The 14,342-nt window shown below is 49.0% G+C and overlaps 3 protein-coding genes across 3 annotated transcripts; all 3 read left to right on the top strand.

The window, feature by feature from the left end:
• Window positions 1-528: 528 nt before the first annotated feature.
• BP5553_01053 (uncharacterized protein) lies at window positions 529-3,232 on the top strand (the record flags this gene model as incomplete). The annotated part of the gene is made up of 3 exons (XM_032009676.1): window positions 529-637; window positions 714-2,200; window positions 2,252-3,232. 3 exons carry the CDS (start codon window positions 529-531, stop codon window positions 3,230-3,232), a joined length of 2,577 nt encoding a protein of 858 aa, XP_031873730.1.
• A 2,648-nt stretch (window positions 3,233-5,880) lies between these two features.
• Window positions 5,881-8,741, top strand: BP5553_01052 (uncharacterized protein; the record flags this gene model as incomplete). Its single annotated transcript, XM_032009675.1, has 4 exons — window positions 5,881-6,190; window positions 6,249-6,269; window positions 6,324-6,378; window positions 6,437-8,741. The coding sequence occupies 4 exons, from the start codon at window positions 5,881-5,883 to the stop codon at window positions 8,739-8,741; spliced, it is 2,691 nt and encodes an 896-aa protein (XP_031873729.1).
• A 1,035-nt stretch (window positions 8,742-9,776) lies between these two features.
• BP5553_01051 (uncharacterized protein) lies at window positions 9,777-12,235 on the top strand (the record flags this gene model as incomplete). The annotated part of the gene is made up of 5 exons (XM_032009674.1): window positions 9,777-9,795; window positions 9,851-9,887; window positions 9,996-10,136; window positions 10,184-10,318; window positions 10,366-12,235. 5 exons carry the CDS (start codon window positions 9,777-9,779, stop codon window positions 12,233-12,235), a joined length of 2,202 nt encoding a protein of 733 aa, XP_031873728.1.
• Between the last annotated feature and the right edge of the window lie 2,107 nt (window positions 12,236-14,342).

Below are 14,342 nucleotides of genomic sequence, written 5' to 3'. Positions count from 1 at the left end.
TAAGTAAATATTGTGGTTGATTGATGCCTTTCGAGACATAAATATAAACGTATCACATGTCGGAGTCAAATACTTCCCAAGGTTGCAGTGCGATAAGCGGAACCGCACGGATGTCATTCCGCTTGCGCTTGCAGGGTCTTCGCCTCGAATCACAACAGGCGACGAAAAACATGGAATTTATTGCACCCCGCATTGGCAACTTTTGGAGCTGGAAATACAAATATTCCCATTCTTTTTAGTCGGCAGATTCCGACAACCTGGGGAGAAGCAGATATCACAGCTAGCGCGTAGCAGACCGCCGCTTTATTTATATTTTAACAAACCGCAAACGGATCCTATACCGTGGGCAGCAGCATATTGCTAGCAGCGGGGGATCCGACATACGGAGAGGTGCCGACCTCAAGCTTGCCACCTCCTTTTTTTTTGCGAGGATTCGCTGGCGATTGAGCTCTAGGCCACTTTTCCGCGATAAAATTGGGGCAAAAAGTTGATAAGAGGTTTGCTATCACGACTCGTTCAGCTGTCACCATGACTCCTCCTACTTCGTTAGATAAAGAGTCTGCGGGGTCAGCGCTTCCCCTGAGACCTGCTCTTAAACCGGGAGACGATCCAGGTAGCCCTAAGAGCGACCCAAAAGGTACGAGCTTCTGGTCGTGCGTTGCTACAGCTGTAGCTGAGGAAGATCTTGGCTAATCCTATACGTTATACTGTAGTTGTGTCCATCATGGAGGAACCCGAGCCTATCCCTCCACTCTCTACGCCGTCCGAAGAGTCCCTGAAGATCAAACAATTCAATGCTGGCGTGGGGGGCAAACGATTGAGCGGCCGGCCGCAGTTGAGCGGCGGATATTCCTCGTCCAGACACTCTATCATTAGTCAGAGCAATGTGGATGAGACAGATACATCTAGCAGTTCGAGGCAGAACGGCCCTGTGGCTGCAGATGGGGCAGCTGTCCATCGCCATCGCCATCATCAACATGATAGGCTGCTCTCGCAGGTTGCTCAGTGGCTCCAAATTGAGAAGACGAAACGAGCTGCGAGGAAGGCTAAGAAGACGGGCGGGGAGGCAATGGCTGCGGTAATGGACCAGCAAGCGTCAAGACCCCGTGCGGCTTCTCAGAGTTCAGACTCTAGTGCCATCTCGCTGGATAAACTACAGCAGATCCTGGAGGACAGTATGAGCTTGTTCGGACAGGAGGACGGTCCTGGTGTACCTCCTTCTACAGGATCTCGAAGATCAAGCTATGTTCTGCGGAGCCGCAGATCGTCGAAATCTTCCGCACGGAGGTTAACAGGTTTTGCAAGTAGTGACACGGAGTACCAGGATGGAGACGTGGTGGTGCCCTCTTGTGATGAGGTACTGGATAATTCCAAGACCATGTCGTATTCAGGAGGCGGAGCAAGCGTGGACTCTTCAGATACGACAACCACATTGAGCACTTCGAAGAAAGCAGAAAAGGAGAGGAAATACTGGGGGCAATTCAAGCACGAGATTGTGCGATTGGCACACACGCTACGTCTAAAAGGGTGGAGGAAAGTCCCTTTGGATCGAGGACCAGAGATCGAGGTTGAGAGGTTGAGTGGTGCTCTTACGAATGCAGTCTATGTGGTCTCGCCCCCGAAAGTCCTTCCTGTTGCCCAAACATCTTCAACTTCGAATCCCAAGCCGCACTCCCCAAAGCCTCCTCCCAAACTCTTGCTAAGGATCTATGGACCCCAGGTCGAGCATCTCATTGATCGCCAGAATGAGCTGCAGATCCTGCGCCGGTTGGCGAGGAAGAAGATTGGGCCCAGGTTATTGGGGACTTTTACAAACGGGCGGTTTGAAGAGTACTTCAATGCAAAAACTCTTGAGGCAAGTGATTTGAGGATTGAGGATACCAGTAAGCAAATTGCAAAGAGAATGAGGGAGTTGCATGACGGGATCGAACTTCTTGAGAGAGAAAGAGAGGAAGGGCCCGCGATATGGAAGAACTGGGATAAGTGGGTTGACCGGTGCGAGGTGGTGACAACCTATCTTGATAGAGAGATCTTGGATGAGAAGAGAGGAAAAGGGGAAAGTTGGCGGGAGAGAGGACTGGTTTGTGGAGTTGAGTGGAAAGCCTTCAAGGATGCATTGGACAAGTATAGGAAATGGTTGGATGAGTATTACAAGGCGAAAGGAGATGTGCGGTATCACTTGGTGTTTTCTCATAATGATGTAAGCGACCCTTTCGAGATTCGTCTCATTCCACTACTAACCGCCTTTCAGACACAATACGGCAATATCCTGCGCCTTATCCCACCGTCTCCTTCAGAACCGACTTCAGACGGTACTCTCCCGCCTCCGTCACCCCTCCTACTTCCCCAAAACCACCACAAGCAACTCACCATCATCGACTTCGAGTACGCATCGGCCAATACTCCCGGCCTCGAATTCGCAAATCACTTCACAGAATGGTGCTACAACTACCACGACCCTGATCGCCCTTGGGCCTGCAATACAGACCGCTACCCAACTCTCGAGCAACAGCGCCGCTTCATCCGCTCCTATGTAAACCACCGTCCACAATTCAACCCCCGCGCCTCGGAGACCCCCAAGCTCCTCCCCATAGATAAAACAACCGCCGCAATGCGAGGCGGTGTTAATGAATTCCTACTCGATTCACGCTCACCGCCAGGAGGAAGTTCTAGCAACTTGGGTCTCAAAGGCGACGAAGTTCGGCCACCTGGCGGATTCAGCAGCTCCTCGAGCCTGAATCTCAAGCTAGAGGAGAGCATGTTTTATGCTGAGGAGGAGAAGAGGAGGGAGGCGGACATAGAGCTTAAAGTGGCTAGGTTGCTGGAGGAGACGCATATATGGCGGGTGGCCAATAGCGCCATGTGGGTTGCATGGGGGATTGTGCAAGCCAAAGTTCCCGGTCTTGATGGGGATGCGGATGCGAATTCAGAGCCCTCGTCTCGTGAGCAGTCACCCTTACCTACCAAGGGGACGTCATCTGGCAAAAATGAGGAAGGAGATGGGAAAGCTGCGGATCTTGCTGCGGAGGATCCATTGAATGGAAAACATGTTGAAGAGCCAGAGAAATGTGAAGATTCTGAGGGAGATGGGGAGGAGGATCATTTCGATTACCTTGCTTACGCACAGGATCGTGCGCTATTCTTCTGGGGAGATATCGTCGCGTTGGGGATTGTGAAAGCTGAGGATTTACCGGAGGAGCTGGCGCGGAGATTGAAGACAGTCGAATACTAATTTAATGTGTATTCTAGGAGACGAGAGGGCTGACGAGGTAAATGATAATTTGGTATGAGTTAAAGAGAATGGAGATGAAGTAGTGTGGTGCTCTGGTGGAGGTTATTTTAGACATGATACATGACAGCGCATTATAACTATATACATTATATACACTACTATGCCTTCTACCTCTTCTAAACGAGATGTGTAATGCGTAGGGTTTTAGATAGACAGTTGATTTGTTTACTATGCTTGGCACTTTGCTTATCAGAACATCGATCGACTAGCCTGTTGCCTTGGAAAGGGGGGGCATCTGCTGGTTTCTTGAAGAGTATTTGCGTATGTAGGTAGGTACTGTAAATGGAACGAGCCCCCGTAATTGAGATCGTTAATAATCTAATCATGTGAGCGATCGAAGGGCAACAGCCGAGCAAACAATCTGGATCTTTAGGTATTTGTTCCGGCTGTTGCTTTGTCGACGGGATAGGTATATAAGTTGTCCTGTAATGGAGCCAGCAAAGAAGAAGTATGAGTTCCGCATACGTGGTGTGGTGTTTGTCTCCCAGTAGGCTCAGGCTGCAGGCCGGATTTTAGATTATTCTAGATTTGTATTGCTCGCAGTAACGGATATAGCTCAAGTCAATAAAAGGAATTGAAGCTTCGGAGTGGATAAGTGGATAAAAAGTCAACCCGAGGAGAGTGATATCAGAAGGCACGAGACCAGACCAGAGCCTTATAAGGGGTTCAGGGTGATGGTCAGAATAAGAATGTTTGATGGATATACGGAGGAGGTCCAGCATCCACGGGAGCACGCCACAGGGACCGCCTATAGTAGTAGCACAATAGATAGTGCTGGTTGAAGTGGATGTGCTCCACCACTACTATACGAAGGTACTCCCGCAGTAATTCGTAGTGACAGTCCTGCACCAGTGTTAGTCACAAAGTAGGGAAGCAGACTACGCTGTAGGAGTTGCTAGTGCCGCGGAGGACGTGGCATCATCCCTCCACGTCCCACGGCATCTTCGGCGCTGTTGACTTTAGAGTCTGGGTTCTAGGTTCGAGGTTGACGTCGGGTTTGTTGGCACTTGGCAGCTGTCACCCAGGGATGGGATGATCTGCGATGTCACCGCTCACAGCTGTGCAGTTGTACAGCTGTACAAGGTATCTGGATGATAATTGACTTCGGACGCTGTAGCCCATATCCCACATTCCACATCCCATATCCGGCACTCGTACTCGGGTACTACGGGACACACAGAGAGAGAGTGAGACAGTGATAGTTGTACTACTGTGCTGTATCGAGGAGGTCTGTAAAGCAACAAGTAGTGCTGGTGGGTAGTGGGTAGTGGGCATAAGTACCTCAGCTTGGTTGGTTAGTACGAAGAAATAAGTAGCACCCATAGTCGCAGTAGTGCTGTACAGTTACTTCCGGAGTATTATTACTGTACAACATTGGACTACGGCGACTACTGTGCACTATCGTATGCAATTACATACTATTGAGTGCTACAAGACACTAGTGCTGTCCCTCTCTAGACTTCTAACTTCCAAGCCTGAATACGGGCGAATCCATACGGACTAGTTCGTACATACGTAGCCAGGTACTTTTGAAATAAACTCTCTCGTATCTTTTTCAATCTTCCTTATCCTTCACCCCGGCCTATCACCTACAGTACGAGTATCGCTTGTCTGTTTCTCCGTCTTGGATTCCCTGATGATAATATTACGACACTCGTATTCGTCATCCGCCATTCTCCATCCGCCATTCACCATCCTCGTTCTGCCGCCATCAATGCCCCTAATTTGCTCAAGTTACAATATTACTACTCCGGCCTCGTGTTCTCATTCGGTTCCTGACACTCCGCTCATCTCCTCGCCTTTCCTCGTCGATTACGGCCATGTTGACAACTTGACAAGTCTCCGACTGAGAGGCTGATTGAGAATACCCTCCGTGCTCCCCGTCTTTCCGCGCGGCAAAAGAAGGACTGCAGGCCTACGAAGTATTTACGCTGTACATACTGGACACTGGTCACTGGTCACTGGGCAACACGCCGAATTTAACCCTGCGCCCAGACAACATCAGCACAGCCAAAGCCCAAAGCCCCAAACCCCCCAAACACCCAAATCCAGGCCCAAGACCCAGTCCCGGGCCCGGGCGGCGCAAACCCAAAATCTCACCCGCCCAATTGTCATCCTCATCCTTGATTCTGTCCGCCAAACCTGCAACAGCAGCTCTTGTTTCGGTTCTGCGCCGCCAAGATACATACATATCCTGTGCGGGCTGGCTGGCTGGCCAAACTTCTTGAGGGAGGCTGGGCGAGGAAGACAAGACAAAGCCAGCAACCAGCAACGAGCCAAGCACGAGGGGCACGTCACCACTCTTTGCTTCTTATTGTCGCCGTTGCTACGAAGTACATACCGCCCACTAATTTCTCCCCGTTTAAACACCCACTCGAACCTAATACAAACTTAAACTCGCTCCACGCAATCCTCTCCATTATCATCTCCCAGAGATTTCCAAACCTTCGACCACCGACTGAGAGCTTTCTTATCTCTTCAACCCCCATCGGGGCGTCGCCCGTCCCTTCAACTCTTACGTCTTCCGCTGCCTCCGGTTCGACACGACAATTGATCGAATTGCTCCTTCTCCCTCTCCCATTTTCAACATGGCGCGATTTCCTTTCTCGACACCATGGACGGCGGCGTTTATTTCCTCTCTTGCAATCATCAATACAATAATACCCTCAGCGCGAGCCGCCGAACTAGAGACCATACAAGGGCTCAACACGAAGGGCGAGCAGCACACACTTCTGGTGGATCGCTACCCAGCTTTATATACTGGCGACTTTGGTGATTGCATGGGAGGGCAGAGCTTGATCAATCTCACATCTTTCGATGCTGCTTATTATGCTGATAATATGACCGTTCTGTTCAATCTGGCTGGAACCACTAATTTGAGGAATGAGTCGTTAATGTGTATGTGATCCTCGCGACTAGACCATTCCGTTTGTTTCTTGGCTAACCCTCACCATAGTGCATATTTCTGTTGAAGCCTGTAAGCAAAACCGTCGGGGAGCATAGTCAAGGAAGCGCTGACAATGCACTGCAGATGGAGAAGATCGATTCAACCTGTTGTGGAACCCGTGTAATGCAAACTTTGCCAGGTGAGATACAATGCTCGTTGGTATATGCCCTTCCCACGACTCGTTCTGACATAAACAGTCTCTGCCCATTGAACAGCAGTGTTCCTATCGTCGGCCGCGCAAGTATCCCAGTATCCGGATCCGATGTTTCCAATATTCCTAGCATCGCATTGGCAATTCCCGATTTCGAGGGGTCAGCAGTACTCCGGGTGTTTTCCAATGCTACAGAAACACAGATCGCCTGTTTCAAGGCCGTGATGAGGAATGGTGCTAGCTTCTCCCATCCAACCGCTGTTGGATCGGTCCTGGGGATTTTCACCGTCGTGGCCGTCGTGGCCTCATTTGCAACCGCTATCTATGGCGTCAGCGTGCCTGAAATCCGGACTCATTATTCCCACTCGCTTTCCGTCCTTGTCATCTTCGAAGTGTTCCAATCCATATTCTTCTCTGGTGCATTGTCGCTCAATTGGCCCAGCGCCCTTACCGCATTCTGGAGCAATTTTGCCTGGTCCGCCGGCCAAATTTATACCGATTCTATTACTAATACGCTCAATTCCTTCACAGGAGTTACTGGGAATGGAAGTCAAGTGGGTGGAGCTGGATCGACGCCTCTGAATACCAACGGCGGCCTTCAGCAACAGATTTATGGCCGTTCATTAGATTATCTTCCAGGGTTGCTACTTGATAGAAGAAGTGAGGAGATAGCAAGCAAGCTCTACAAGAGGGCTGCCAGCAACGAGACTCACGATGCTCGTATGTATGCTTGGGCTGGTCTCCCTGTTTCTCCGGGGCTTCCAGTTCCAGGAAATTGGTCTGGATTTGCCGGGGAACTCGCTATGATGGGCATTCCAGCTGCGAATGCTTTTATGACAGGTCTCATATGGTTGTTGATCCTTATTGTCATCCTTGTTGGGGCCACGGCAGCCTTAAAGTGGACACTTGAGGCTTTCAGTGCCATAAAATGGATCAAGAATGATCGACTGGCGTTGTTCCGGAGCCATTGGCTTAATTTCATTGGCCTTATTGTTCTCCGGACCATGTTCATCGCTTTCTTCATGATGACAACCTTGTCACTTTACCAGTTCTCCTATGGAGGGAAAGCCGGCCCCATCGCGATCGCCGTAGTCGTCTTCGTGGCATTCTTCGCCGGTATTCTCGGCGTTGCTTTCTACGCGTGCTTCTATAGAGTCAAGTTTGGCAGCTACGAATCCTCGCCAGACCGGATTCACTTCCAACAAAAGAAGATTTTGGGTTTCATTCCATGGTACACAACTGTCCGAGAAAGCAAAATGGAGGAATCCGACAAGCCAAAGTCCGGAGCATCTATTTCGTTCTTCAAATTAGACTTTGTCGGTAACGATCCCGAAAACCAAGGCATTCATGATAATATCGATTACACCAAGCACTTCGGATGGCTGTCGGCTCGATACCGTCGCACCAGATGGTGGTTCTTTGCATTCTGGGTCGTTTATCAGTTTGTCCGCGCTTGCTTCATTGGCGGTGCCCGTGCTTCGCCAAGTGCTCAAGTCTTCGGAATATTTGTGTGGGAAATCATTGCATTTGGTGCAATAATCAAGATTAATCCCTTTGAAGGTGCTCGAAACACAGCTCTAGCGGTGTACATGCTCGGCATCAGCAAGGTGGCTACTGCCGGATTTTCAATTGCCTTCCTCCCGACCCTTAACGTCGCTCGAATTCTGGCTACAGTCTTCGGCATCATAATTATTGTCATTCAAGGTTTCCTCGTGATCGGCGTCCTTATCCTGATTGCCCTTGGTGCTATTTCCAGTTACATGTCGCTCACCCGCAACCGAGAAGAATTTAAACCGCACAGGCTAGAGAATATTCGCTTGAAGTACTTTGGACATATAGCTCAGAAAGCTACTGACCTCCCACCGCCGCCGGCGCCTCCAGCCCCCGAAGAACCAGAACAGCCGAAGGGGCCGTACTTCAATGTCAATTCTGTCCGCCGGGCTCCTAAGATTGAGGACGAAGACGACGACTTAGTTCCAGGCATGGAACGCCCGCATGATCCAAGAGACTCTCAGTTCTCGCTTCCCCCCCGCGTTAGAGCCAACAGTGTGGCGAACAGTATGCGCAGCGTCCACTCAGGGTTTGGAAATGTACCTTATGGAGCTCGTGTCCACAGGGCCAGTTGGAGTTCAAAGGAATTCCAAAGCTGGCAACAAGACGAGCTTAATAGGGCAGATTCGCCGCTCGGCGTAGGATCAAGGCACACAAGTGGACACAACACTACAAATAACTCGATATCTATAGCGCCTCTAGTCCGGTCGTCCCCTTCGCATAGCAATTTGCGGCCCACCACGCCGACAGAAGAGCAACTAAAACAGACCGCGGATCAACGATTACCTCGAGCCAAATAGGGAGGGGAATACCACCCTTTTATGAAGTTACGAAGGAAGGTGGGATACAGTAGATAAAATTAGCGAAGAGGAAGCCCAGGGGACATTTGTTTTTGCACAGCCTTGGCGTTTGATATGTCATCTATTTTCGCATACTCCCTAGATAACTGGGAGTTTTAGTTTCGGTAACCGCATTGCATTAAATTGCATGGTTGCCAGGATGTCAACCCATAGAGGACATCTTCCAATTGGCAGGAGTACCGGGGTGGTTTAGAAGGGATTATGGGAACAGCTCGTACATACTGAAGCTGGCGCTGTCACGATTTCTGTAAACACAGCAGAATTTTCATTAGAATAAACGTTTGTTCTCACTCACTTGATTCTCTTAATGTGCCGTGGATTATCTCTACTAGAGTTTTGCAAGTTGCAACCCTCGGAATCGGTTTTCAATGTTAGGCCATTTTCATATCATAAATGGAGATGCTTTGCAAAGGACGAACAGATTGGTTAATCAGGCTCGAAGCAAGCGGCTTTTGCAGATATCGGTCTAAATTCCCCTCCTGTATAGAGGAGAAAGATGGTGCAAAATGACCGAAGTGTCTTTCCCCAGTTAACCCTCCTGTTTCAAAGCTGTTGAGGTCCCCTTTACTCGAGCCTCCGAGTCTCTGATTCGATATGAGGTATTACAAGCTTTCGCATTCTTATCCTTATGAATGAAGTTTATAAATGAACGCTAACTAGGTGGCCAGATACGCGTACGTGGTGAGGAGGGAAATATCGATCATGTGACCCTGCATCGCCTGGTCCCCCCTTATGGACGGCCCGACACCGCTTAGGAGTTAACTCTCTACCTCTCTACATACAACGCGTTATCTTCCAACACCCGACCTATATTCTATCGAGTTAGTACATACGTATTAGAATATTTGACTGTGTCATACATATAACCGGGGCCTAGATCTCCTTAGTTCCAAGACAACTAACTTCCAATTGGAACCCCGAATCAAGCTCCAGTGATACGAACGATATATATTTAAAAAGAAAAGAGAGCTCAAAATGTTCTACAGCCATGAAAGTAAATTATGATGCTTGTATCGATATTTTATGGAATTCTCGCTCATTATCTCTAGTTCTGACAAGCCGCAAGCATGGCGTCGCGACCATCTGGTACGTCTTAAATATTCAGACGCGTCACATAATTTCAAGTGCTTCATATTTTCTCTGTCCTTTTGGGGAGATGGGTGTCGACAATTCTTATGGCTGACACGGTGCCAGGCTGGTCGCCACATTAGGAGCCAAATCGAACACCAAGAAGCTGACCCGAAAAGCCATCTGTGATGTCGATGTTCCCAAAGCATGCGAGACTATAATCCAACCTGAAGCTCCAATGGCGTTGAGATTGCAAAGCAACCTTCTGTAAGCACGATGATTCTCCCATCAATTGGCAATACTGAACCGAAAAGCTATGGTGTTACCAGAGTCTATTCACAGCAATGCGGTTACGTTCTCTTAGACGTACAAGCTGCCCAGGCCAGTATTAGAGCGTTGTACAAGGCAACTCGAGATGCTGAACTTGATCCAAAAGCCGGAAAGGCGGCGTGAGTAGACCAGCGTCCACGGTGGAGGTCATCCTGACGCGTCATAGTCCTGAGCAGCTCATCCTTGTGGATGACCCTGCGTTTTTGCCAGACATGGCCCTTCCAGAGCTCGACCTTGATTTCCTCTCGCTCGACGATGAGTACAATTCCCAGCGCTCTTCTCAGTCCATGATGTCCATCCGTCAGCGTGGCGCATCTGAAACCTCTCAATTTCTTCCCAACCTCAATTTGCCATCCTCAAGCAGTAACATAGGTGTGGGGCATTACCAGTTGCCTCTTGATGATCCCTTCGGCAACCCTTCTGTCAACAAGCCCATTATTGGCCAAGACCATAGCATTTTCGATGACGAGGTCATGATGTACCAAGATGACATGATATTCGAATTTGATGCAGAAGGCAATATGCGCGATATACCACCTGCTGAACGCGAAGCTCGCCGTACAGGGAGCGTTCATCCACAGAGCCGTATCGGCAGCGATTCCGCAGCCAGTGGACGCGTTCGGAGAGACCATGAGGAAGCTATGGCTGCTCGGGTCCGTCCAATTCCTGATGCAGACGGAGATTTCGACATGATGAACTATGGCGAGGACAATCTTCATATTCTTCCCGACGCCGAGGCATTCCCAGCTGCAAACGGCGCCTTCATGTCTGGTGCGCTCCAAGGTGGCGACAAGCATTCGCATCCCGGCCACCTCGACCACGTCTATTCTTCTGAGATACCTTCTTCTCAAGAGCCATCTTCTATCTCTGCCGAAGCCCCCCAAAAGCGCAAGAGAGTTAAATCTAGCAAAGCAGTTACGGACCATGCAACTGCACTGATCAATAACGACCTTATACGGTGGCGAGATAACTATATTGAAAATATGGCTCTAGTCACGTTGCAGAAAACAACGGCCAGAGCCAATTTACAGGCAAAGAAGAATGGGGTTCACTTTGTTTACGGTTCTGGTATCAACGGTGTTGGCCATGGTCTCGGGTACCTGAAGATTTCTAGTCCATTGGACATGTTCTCCGGCGAAGCTCTCCTGGCAAGACTCAAATGTGTAGTCCCTCCCTCTAAAAGTTCCAAGCGCTCCAAGCGTGGCCGTAAGGAATCAGAAGACGAGGAACAAAGGCAATCTCATAAACGGCTTCGCCATAATGAAAATGAGCAAGGACTTGCTTTCCAAGGAGAAGATGCATTTATTCTCGACTTTGAAGAAGGCATCAATGCAGATGATCGCAGCAATATTGAAATTGGTCGAGACGCTCCCTCAGCACTAGCCGATTACCCCTCGTTCGCAATGATGCCCTGGAACGTCTCTGCCTCTCTCCACTCTCGCCAACGTAACCTCTCCTCCCTTCATGGACCTTCTTCTCAACTTCCCGGGTCTAATAGTGCACTTGCTCGACGCAGAATCGCCTCCGCTTCTCCTCTTTTCGGTCGCGGCTCCGCTCTACCTGGTGAACTTGAGAGTTTCGCACTCCTCCACGACGATGATAATATCCCGTACGGACGCGAAGACCTCGAGTCGATGAGCGCAGCATGTGAAGCACCTCATTTCTCCAACACCATTGGTGGCAATGCTGACTTCGAGCTATTCGGCCCAGCTGCTAATGTCGATACGCAGACTGCTGGGACATCTCAATGGGTCCGCCAAGCTCTTGATCGAGAGAGCGATAATTTCTTTGAGTATGTCAAGAACAGCATTGAGGAGCAGAATGCGGATGAACTCGACTTTGGCGCCGGCCGGGATAACCATGTCTTCGTCACGTTTTTGGAACTCTTCAATACGGAGAGAAATACTTGTCTTGTGGCTGCGCAGGCTTTCTACCATGTCTTAACTCTGGCAACGAAGGGACATGTTTGGGTTGAGCAGTTGGGGGTTGACAAGTTAGAGATGGGTGGTGAGATCAGGATCGGTGTTGTTGACTGAGATGAGATTAGCCGTTTGCTGGTAGTTTACGATTTTACGCCTACACGCCTATACGATGATGATGACGACACGTGCTTGATTGTACGAATCATGAGACTGGTGCTAGGGCTAGATATTTTTGCTCAACTATAGATTGCCTGAAGGCTTGAGACCAGGATACATTGAGGATTGTATTGTACTTGCTGTAGCTGCGGCTCGTTGGGTCTAGGTAGGTGCGCAGGCTCAGAAAAGATGGATATCGTTTTGTTCGCTTCATGTATTATTTGCTCTATTTGCTAGATGTGTTAATATCCACAACTTGCTCTCCTTAGTACAGAACTCAATGTGAACGGAATTTATGAGAGAAACACGAATTGCAGATTAGATATGAGTAGGGTATTCGTCTCTTGATTATGAAAGTAAGAAGTATTGTATTTATCAAGGTCCGAGTTCAAAAGCCAATTTATACATTTCGCTCAATAACTTTTCGCTCGCTGCAGAAGCCAGCACTACCTCTAACCTCCAAACGCCCCTTGTGGGACAAATCAATACTGCCGTTTCTAGACTCGCCGGCTACATCCATCCTTTTGCTCCTCATTTCCATCCTCCCTTTCCTTCAAACAGCCTTAACCTTTCCAACTCCTGGTAGCAATAGTTATAGGAACACCAGGACTCATGGCCGACATCTACGCCTAATTACCATAACACTACTCAGTCCCACCCCCCGGCCAGCGATTACTGTAAAACATTCCGCTAACATGACTCTCAATTACCAAATCCGTCCCATTAACTTTACCATCGACATTGGCGCTAAACATCCCGCAATTATGGTATTCCTTGTTCGAAGCAGTGACTTCTAGGTAACAGTCGGGGAGACAACCATCCAAGAGTTGACATGAGGCCAGACAGAGGTGGGGTGATGTTGAATGTTTCGATGTAAGCATGTAGGATAAGATGAGACTAGGCAACCCTTGGTAGTTGCAGGATGGAAGGGAGGTTTTTGTTGCTAATCCTGGGGCCGAGGTCGTGGGTGAGGTGGAGATGGAGGTTTTGCGATGCTGCGGATGGAATGATCGAGGGGAATTGGTGTATTGCTGTAACAGAAGGAGCTTCCATCGCTAGGATACTTGTCTGAGAAAAACATGCCCGTATCTCCTGGTATAACAGGTGATGTGAAAGCGGTTTCCTGGTAATCTTGTGGACCAACAGCCGTGTAAAGCATACACTGGTGCCCCCTCCGTGCAGAACAAGACCAAGAATACATAACGCAGCCGCGTGTGAAATAGCACTGTGATTGGCACCGCAGTACATTGGGAACTTTCTGGGGCCCGTAGAGCTTGGTGGTCGTATTAAAGCCTGGGGAACCTTCAACGGCACATCCTGGGATCCCAGCTTTGGCATATATTGGGGTAGCGGGTACAGTAGGAACACTGATTATTTTGGTGTACGATTGGGTACTCGTGGACGTGGTGGGTAGGTCACTGAGTCTTTGGAAGGCGAGGCCATTGACCGGTTGGAGTATAAATAGTGCGGCTATAATCGGTGCAAGAAGTAAGATCATCGTCACCATCTACCGAAAGCTATTGAGGGTAAAATCGAGGTGTTTATATCTCTCGGGCGAGGTATTGTTTTGGAAGTGTGAAAGACTATAAAGTGTTGTAGACCTTGAACAGAAGAGCCCACTAAGAACGAGAAGGCTATGTATGGACGACAAATTATGGGGATTTAGGGGCGGAAGTGCTTGAAGAAGGAAGGAGCAATAGGCATTGTATTATAAGTAACCGTCTAAAGCTTGTGACGGGGGTGAATGAAATGGAAAATTGCTGGGATAAGGCATCATTAGAGCTGGGCAGGCTCAATACCTCGAACGAACTCACTGTAACTTTTCGCACTATTAAAATTGATGGAGCTAGTGGTGATTTTGGAACGTTGCACGAACTCTATAAGCAATTTGATATTCGGCTAACACATATAGTTGTGCCATTGGCTGAAGGTGTGGAGGTAATATACAGCCTGTAGATGAAGATACTTTGGATATTTGGCGATCAAATCACCAAGAAATCGCAATTCCTCCGTAAATACCGGAATCTTGCAACCATGTCCAACCTTTATAGAGCCGCGTAAGCAC

This window comes from Venustampulla echinocandica (assembly GCF_003357145.1).
Source record: "Venustampulla echinocandica strain BP 5553 chromosome Unknown scaffold_0, whole genome shotgun sequence".
NCBI classification, from domain to species: domain Eukaryota; kingdom Fungi; phylum Ascomycota; class Leotiomycetes; order Helotiales; family Pleuroascaceae; genus Venustampulla; species Venustampulla echinocandica.
Note: the sequence above shows the minus strand (reverse complement) of the source record. Positions and strands in the feature narration are given on the sequence as shown.